Genomic DNA, 7,972 nt, shown 5'->3' with positions numbered 1-7,972 from the left:
ACATAACAGCCCAAACCTCCTTTGACTCTACTACATGCAGGATTAAGTCCACTTAGAACATCATGCAAGGCTCTTCTCCAACTGGCATCAATTTTCTTCTCCAGAAGCCGGGTAAGGAAACTAACACATACTGAAGGCCCACCATGTGTCAGCCCTGTGGTGAGCCCTCTCTAAACTTTATTTCATTTGGTGTAAAGTACCCTGATTCTCGTCCAAAGATCGTGCTCTTCCCCCGCATACCATGCTGGTTTTCTAGCTTCCTCTCCTGTCATTTTTCTCTCTTCCTTTCTGATTCAATCATATTCATCGATAAACACACTACATTCCCTTAAAATCCTCTATCTAAGCAATCTACTCACCCTTCAAGCCCCAATGTCCCCTCTTTGGCAGGTCCTTTCTCAACCTATTTAGGTACATATACCTAGATTATTCTACATACACTCTGTCCACACAGTACTTTGTACACACCTTCATTGCGGCTCTTGTTACAATGGAATAGAATGGAATGTCTGTCCCCCCTAGACTAAGAGCTTCTCAAGGTAGAGACGATCACTTCTTCATTTCTTATGCCCAGAATCTGCACAGAGCTTTGTACTCTCCAGATATGATCCCATTCCAGGAAGCCTTCCTAAACTATCCCACCCCTCAGATTACTTTTGCCTCTTGGTTCTATGGCTGGTATAGCTAACAACAGAAAATCTCAAGCCTATTTTTATGCTGTTCATGGTCGGTCACTCGTGGTTATGAGTATGTTTCCTATTCTCATTTACCCAACTGAACAGTAATCGCTACTTCAGAGCAGAAACCATTTCACACCCACCTGTGCCCCTATACTGTGTCCAAATATTTTAAACTCATAGCTGTTGTTAGACTGGTGGGTAAGGCCCAGAAGTCTGGCTATTCAGATATCTAGAATATCTTGAAGCTTAGCAAAGCACCCTGAATCCCTCTTTCACTGTCCCCAGCCTTCTTTACTCTCTCTCTCTCTCTCTCTCTCTGTGCCCTGCTTATTTCTACCTGGACTATCTGATCACCATGCTTTCTGTGGGCAAGAAATGAAAATGAGGCAACCTGTGTGCTACAGGGGACACTGGACCAGCTGTCGGAAAACCTGGGTTCAAGTTTCTTGTCTCAGCGACTTTGCTCTGCCTAGAATAATATGACAACTGTCAAGTACTGTTCAAAGCATCTTATATGTACACAAACTCATGAATATAGGTACCATTATTCTCCTACTTCACTGATGAGTAAATGGGTCCAGACAGGTTAAGTAATTTACTCAAGGTCACAAAGTTAGGAAGTGATGGAAACGGAATTTAAAGCCAGGGAGTTTAGCTCCATTTTCCTTCTATATTTGCCTGTCTTACCTATCCTTGTCTGATTCTCTCCTCTCTATAGATTTGGTATCTGTATACACACTACCCCAAACATTTTATTAAGTATTTATTTTGTCAGTTTACTCCAATAAGCTGTGAGCTACTAGAAAGACTGCCTCCTACCCTGTTCAAGTCTAACTGCAAGGCCACACATACCTACTGGGGCTCTTTTAATGTTTAAATAAATCTACAACTTATTACTTTACTTTTGGACAAATCACTTAACTTCTCTAAACCTATTTCCTTACATGTAAAATGGGATACTAATATCGCAGCAACACGTAATGGATTCAATAGATCTTGTTAGAAAGCTCCAACATTTACTAGCTAAGTGACCTTAGGCAAGTTACTTAAGCGGCATGGGGATAATTATGCCTGTCTCAATGAACTGATTTATGGTCCAAACTAGGCACAAGATATTTAACTGTGTAGCATAAAACACAGGTAGAACTCAACAAGTGTTATTTGTACCCTTGCTAATGAGCGTAAGATCCAAGCACTAATTCTACAAAAAGGTCACCAAAAAGACAACCCGAGGGATCCTTAACACTTCGTTTCATCAGGAATCACAGTAAAAAGCAATGAGCAAATATTTAAAAGTACATATTGTAATGCAAGGTACCGAATGAACTTTAACAGTACTCAAGAAAAAGAGGGCCCCAGGTTCTGAACCTCCTAAGGACTCACAATTTGGCCGAAAAGATAAGACTACGTGTGAAGACAATGACCAAAACAAAGCGCCCGAGGAGGGAGATCGGGACAGAGAGAAATCCCAGTGGGCAAGCGAAGACAAAAAGGCTTGCCCTAAGCAGTGGGCATGTGGCTGCTGGAAAGGCGGGTAGAATTCGAAGAGAAAGAAGGAGACCGTCTCAGCGGGTAACACCTCTCCCTCGCAGCCCCTCAGGCTTCCCGGAGTCCTTCCCCTAAAGCGTGGCGGTACCAGACCGTGTCTCAGCACCAGCTGAGCCAGAGACGAGAAAGCAAGAGGGTTAGAGTCCGGGTTAGAGGCCGGGGGCGCTTCAGGCGCCAGGACGACCAGCGAGGCCGAGCTGCAAGAGGAAGCTTTGCTGAGGCGACTGGGGTTAGAGTCTGGCCTCGAAGCCCGCCCACAGCGCACCCACCGACGCTACCCCGCCAAAACAAAGCCTCATCTTACGGTCCCTCAGCTCCCGGGTCTCTTCAGCTCTCCTCCCTCCTCGAACCATATCCGGAAGGGCGCTTGAAAGACGGCCAACGATAGCCAATCGCCGCTCTCGGATCCCTCTAACAGCCAATGGCCCCTGCGATAGACGGAACCGGTGCGCGCCAAAACACGGAAGGGGCGGGAGTGAGGGGAGGCGGGCTGCCGGGAAAGGTAGCGTGGTCCCGCGCGGCGGGGCTGCAGAAAAACCTCTGACAGCGATCCCAAAGGCCGGAATTACCCCAACTGCGCAGGCTCGGCGTATGGCCCCCAACTGGGCCTGCGCAGGGCTTGAGCTGGGCGCCGACTGGGGTCGTTCCTACAGAATTAGGTTAGTACGTTAACTGGCCGCGTTGGCAGTGATGAGGCGGCTCGATACCCAGAGCTGCCGGCCCTCTTCGGCCCAAACTGGGGTCCTACCTTCATTCGTCATCCTCTTTAATCTTATCTCTTAAATATCGGTATTCCCGTGCCATCATTTCTGTGTCACCACAACTCTGCCTCTTGTGTTACCAGGCTCAGTGAACATCCAGCCACTCCTTCAAGTCAGAAAGCGGGCAGTCATCTTTGATTCCTCCCTCACCCGTCACGTCCAATCCACTGCCAAGTCCTGTGAATTCTACCTGCTTAAACACAGGATCTCAGATTCATTCTCTATTCTTAATCTCCGCCCCATCTCTAGTCCATTAACTATGTCCAGTGTAGATGTCTACACTAATCTAACTGGTTCCACTGCGTGCACCTTGCTTCCCTCAAACGATTCTCGGTGGGGCAAAGTGATGTTTACAGAAAGCAGGTCTGATCAAACCACCGCCCTACTTCGAACCCTCAAAGGCATTCTGTTGCCCTCAGGGCAAAACCCTAAAACCATACTGAGGCTTTCTAGACCCGTCAGCATGTGTCCTGCATACTTCTCCAGCTGTGTCTTGAGTCCTGGACCTCACTTCCTACTCTCCAGCCCCAAATCTGTTGCAGTTTTTCTATCACACCTAGCTGCCTTTTTCCTCTCCTGCCTTGTACTTGCTGTTTCCTCTGCCTGAAACATCTTCCTCTTTTCCCCCTCCCACACTTACATGACCGATTCCTACTCATTCTTCTGGTCTTAATGAAGATGCTGCTTTTTCCAAGAAGTCATCCTTGACATCTCTTTCCTGTATTTCCTCGTCACAGCTCTGTCACTTTGTATTGTATTTGCCTGTTTAATTTTCTGCATTCCGCACCAGATTCAGCTCAGTGAGGGAGGGCAGGGATTGTATATGTTCTTCAACTACGTCACCTAGCCTAGTGGCTGAAACTCAGTAAAGGTTCAAGAGATATTGGTAAAAAAAATCTGTACCTTACTAAAGTTCATTGAGATTGATACTTATTTTGTTGTGTTATATTATTAAATCCTAAAAATAAGCCTATATAATTTATATAATCAGAAAACACATTAAATGTTCAATATAAATAACTTAAAGATGCCATTAAAAATAGCAACGTCATAGTAAAAAAAACAGGAATTTAGACATGAAGTTTATTAACAACAGTGAATTATAGCTTTGTCCTTGTTTTAAGTTTTTAAAATATAATTGAACAGTAAAACATTTTATCACTTTTTCTTTCAGAAGCATATAGTAATACCTCATGAATTGCTAATCTTATTTTAATTCAAATTTATACCACTGAAGGTGGCTATTGGCTTTAATTTAGCAATTTCATGGAGGAAAATTTCATTCAAAGAGCTGAGTAGGGTCAAATGATTTTTACAGAGCAAAACTTTCAGAGTAGCTCTGGATATAATCCCATTCCAGGATCCACAACATTTCCAAAATTTGAGGCACTGTCTTGCTGTGTAGCATAGTTTCCTTCCACTTCAATCTGCTTCTCTTGAAAATAGGCTACAATTCTGGCTGGATAATTCATACACATCCTAAGATTTGTTCTTTAAAAGCTGCCACAAAAACTTAAAGCATAATTCATACACATCAAAAGCTGTGGATCCCTTTTGAGAGTATAAAATGGATAACATTGATTAAATTATGTTTGTGGCTCTTTTGCATTCATTTTTAAAATCCCTATTTTGAACATGATCAGACTCTTCTTCATTACAAAATATGTGGTTCCACTGAGCTCTGGGCAGCTCAGCACTGAAAGCAGAATACAATTTCTAGTTACCATCCACTTAATTCATAGGTCAAATGGGAATGTAAATACTTGCCCTCTGGAATAGGCAAATCCAGAGAATAGAAAGTAGATACGTGGTTATCAGGAGCTGGGAGAGAGGAGAATAGGGCATGATTACTAGTGAGTATGGGGTTTCATAAAAAGGTTCTGAATTTAATGGTGATGGTTGCACAACTTCGTGAATTGAACTCTTTTAAATAGTGAATTTTAGGGTATGCTAATTAAGCTCAATAAAACTGTTTTTTGTTTGTTTTAATAAATACCTGTCCTCTCATCAATAAAAGTTTCTTGTGAAATTTCAGGGTCAGTGTGTTTGGCTGTTTTGTCATACTGGTAAACAAATAAACTGCTCCTTTAAGATTTGAACCACAAAGATTTGCATTCCTTAGATCAGTGGAAGTAACTTGATAAATCTTGAGTTGACATGACCTAGAGTTGAGCATATTATTTACAAACCAAATATCCATAGTCTGTGACTCTTAAGTGTCACATATTCTATGACTAGTATGGACAGGATCACGGAGAATATTAAAAACTCCATGCTGCTTATCCAAAGACACATACCCTGAACCCCCTGTGATGTAGATAAGTCAAATGGCAAGTATGGGAGTAACCTGAATGATTATCTAGGCCAGCCTTTATTTTAGAGACAAGGAAGTTGAGGTCCAGAAAGGAGAAGTAGTCCGCTCAAGGTCACTTGATGTGTCTGTGGCACACTCAGGTTTTCCGTCCCTTGTCCAATGCTCTGCCATCCTATAGCAGTTTACCTGGTTCAAGTCCTGTGTAAGGTCCCAGAGAACAGGAACCAGGGACATAGAGCTTGCTAGTATCCATAACTCCCTGAAACTAGCCAACATTTAGGAATACAAGAATTTTTATTATGATGAAACCCTTTAAGACTTCCCCCTCCCAAACTGTCTCTTCTGAGGCAACAGTTAACACTTTTTCATCACTGACTATATGCCAGTAAAGTACTAAGCACTTCATTTACTTCTCATCTACAAATGATAGTTACTATTATCACAGTTCCCATTTTACAGATAAGAAAACTGAGGCACTCTGACATTACATAACTTGCCGAGGTCACACAGGTAATTAGTAAAGCTGGAAGTCAGATCCAGGCAGTCAAGATCCAGAGTTTGTATTCTGGACTATTATATCCTAGAAGGAGCAGCTTGTTCAAGAAAGGGGAATGAAGATGCCTGTACTAGCCAATCGACTTCTTTTTGTTACAACTTCATCCTTCAAAGACTCTTGTTCTCCCATCCTCTTTCTAAATGTCCCTTCCTCAGTACAGGAACTTCTCAGCAGACCCAGCACATGTGTCGCCTACTCCACCTATCAGATTCCCATCTCTGTTCCTCCTACTTCATCAACACAACAGCCTTACCTTTGCCTTTTAAAAGATAACCAGTTGTCCAGTTTATAAACTCCAGTTTGACTTTAATAAATTAAATTCCAAGCCATCACACAGCAATGGACATCTCCCAACACAGAGGTGCAGCCCTGCTCTTGCTCCATCATCACATAGTCTTTAAATAAAGCCCCTAAAGCCATCTCTCCAGGGAAGGCTTCCCACCAAGCTCCTGGATCCCTCCTTCCAACAGAGCCACTGCTCATGGAGAAGGCATCAAGTACAAAAATGGTAATAAAGGGGGAAGGAGGGATGAGGAATGGAAGGGGAGGCAGGGAGGTGGGGAGTACCTGCCCCCCATCCTGGGCACCGGCCCGACTTTCTATGAGCTGCCAATGTCCTCAGAGGCAGACATTGGTGCTGGTCAGAGTGGGAACCTGAGGGAGGTATAGGAGCCCCATCCCAAAGGGAATTGCCTACCCTCCTAAAACAGGAAAGAAGGGTCACCTGGGAGAGATGCCCTCTATCATCTGTTCACTGAGGGTCTTGGACCACACATATAAATAGAAAAGAGAATAAATAAGGGAGGAAGGATCAGCTGAGACGCCGAGCGCCCTGGGACTCCTCTGAGGGGCCAGCGTCAACAGCAGGCAAATGTTTCTGAGGAATGCCCATACATGCCAGGACAGAGCTCTCCTCTTACTCCCAGCCACCACTTCTTCTTCTATGTCCTCAGCAATGGTGCTCACCTCTCACATGCTTCCTATTGCAAGTACCCTTCCAACTGGCCCCACGGCCCCAGGTAGACAGGGCTTCCTGGAACCCAGAGAGCTTCCCTGGCCCAGGCTATTGGGAATCCAGGAAGGGGAATGGAAGGAGACATGGGGATTGGGCTGAGAGGACTCCTGCCCTCTTTTAGCTCAGGAGGTAAGGAAGGCCCTCAGAGCTGGGGGCTGGGGTTGCCATTGGCCTTGGGTTTGGATTTGAAGGAAAAGCGCTTAATAAGGCGGCGAGAAAAGCTGCCAGCCTTCTTTCGGACACTTGATGTGGCTGTCGTGTTGGAGAGGTCATCGTGTGATTGGCTCAGACCAGCTTCCTTCTGTCGAGGTCTCCGGCGGAAGATGAGCTTAGTGCCACTGCGCAGGAAACTCACTGTGGGAGAAGAAGGGAAGCTGTGGCAGAGAAAGGGGCACAACGGAGGTGTGGTGAACTGGGGATCAGAAAAAGACCAAGCATGGAGGGGTCGAAGATTTAGAACAGAACCAGGCCCTTGGCCTAGAAAAGCCAGGCTTCCTTAGGAAAGAAAGTAAGGACAAAACATGCCCTTCATCCTTCTTAAGGAAAAAAATGTGGTGCTCATGGGATTTTGCATGCACTCCTGACTAAAATGGCCCTGAGGAGGACTGTCATGGGGCCAGCTCCTCTGTGAGGACTGACTGAAAACAAACTGGGGCTCTTTACTATGGAAAGACAAAAGCTAAGCAAAGGGTGTTTCTAAAGGCCTATAAGATCATGAAGGGACAAGGTGAGTTGGTGACTTGTCACATCCAGGATGTGAACAGGAAGCGGTGCATCTGGAAAACTTCAAAGAAGTAAATCAGACCAATATATTGAGGAAGCTGCTTACACAGCAGGCTTCGGACTTAGAAATTTCAATATCCCGAAAAATGATGCAGGCTTAAATTATAAACAGTTAAATACATCTGTGGTTGATAGACTCACTGGTAGAGAGATGAAGATGTTTGGGGGCAAATCTTTCATCCTTAGAACTTAGAAGTATCGCAGCTACCCACAGGCTATAGCACTGCTAGAGGGTTAGCCCAGGGTAGGATTTCTTATAATCATAGGGGAGAGAAAACAGAATGAAAGTTAAGAAAGGAAGGGAAAAAGGAAGGG

General features: G+C 44.5%; 2 protein-coding genes across 10 annotated transcripts in view; both read right to left on the bottom strand.

Annotated features, from left to right (window-relative positions):
* The window catches only part of HINFP (histone H4 transcription factor), a 10,871-nt gene extending 7,067 nt beyond the window's left edge, over positions 1-3,804 (bottom strand). The window contains exon 1 of one of the 6 annotated variants that reach the window (XM_025047327.1): positions 3,630-3,804. In XM_025047327.1, the coding sequence (XP_024903095.1) occupies positions 3,630-3,631 (2 nt within the window). In that variant the 5' untranslated portion in view covers positions 3,632-3,804. Of the gene's footprint in view, positions 1-2,497; positions 2,668-2,976; positions 3,109-3,629 lie in introns of those variants that run through there. The other 5 variants (XM_015589956.2, XM_025047329.1, XM_025047328.1 and 2 more) reach the window with 5 other exon arrangements.
* Positions 3,805-5,341: 1,537 nt separating this feature from the next.
* Positions 5,342-7,972, bottom strand: part of C2CD2L (C2CD2 like) — a 10,138-nt gene continuing 7,507 nt past the window's right edge. For 2 of the 4 annotated variants that reach the window (XM_006912604.3, XM_015589962.2), the window contains exon 14: positions 5,342-7,228. In XM_006912604.3, coding sequence (XP_006912666.1) covers positions 7,017-7,228 — 212 coding nt within the window. In that variant the 3' untranslated portion in view covers positions 5,342-7,016. Of the gene's footprint in view, positions 7,249-7,972 lie in introns of all 4 variants that reach the window. The other 2 variants (XM_025047326.1, XM_025047325.1) reach the window with 2 other exon arrangements.

Source organism: Pteropus alecto, unplaced genomic scaffold (genome assembly GCF_000325575.1).
Source record: "Pteropus alecto unplaced genomic scaffold, ASM32557v1 scaffold215, whole genome shotgun sequence".
NCBI lineage: Eukaryota > Metazoa > Chordata > Mammalia > Chiroptera > Pteropodidae > Pteropus > Pteropus alecto.
Note: the sequence above shows the minus strand (reverse complement) of the source record. Positions and strands in the feature narration are given on the sequence as shown.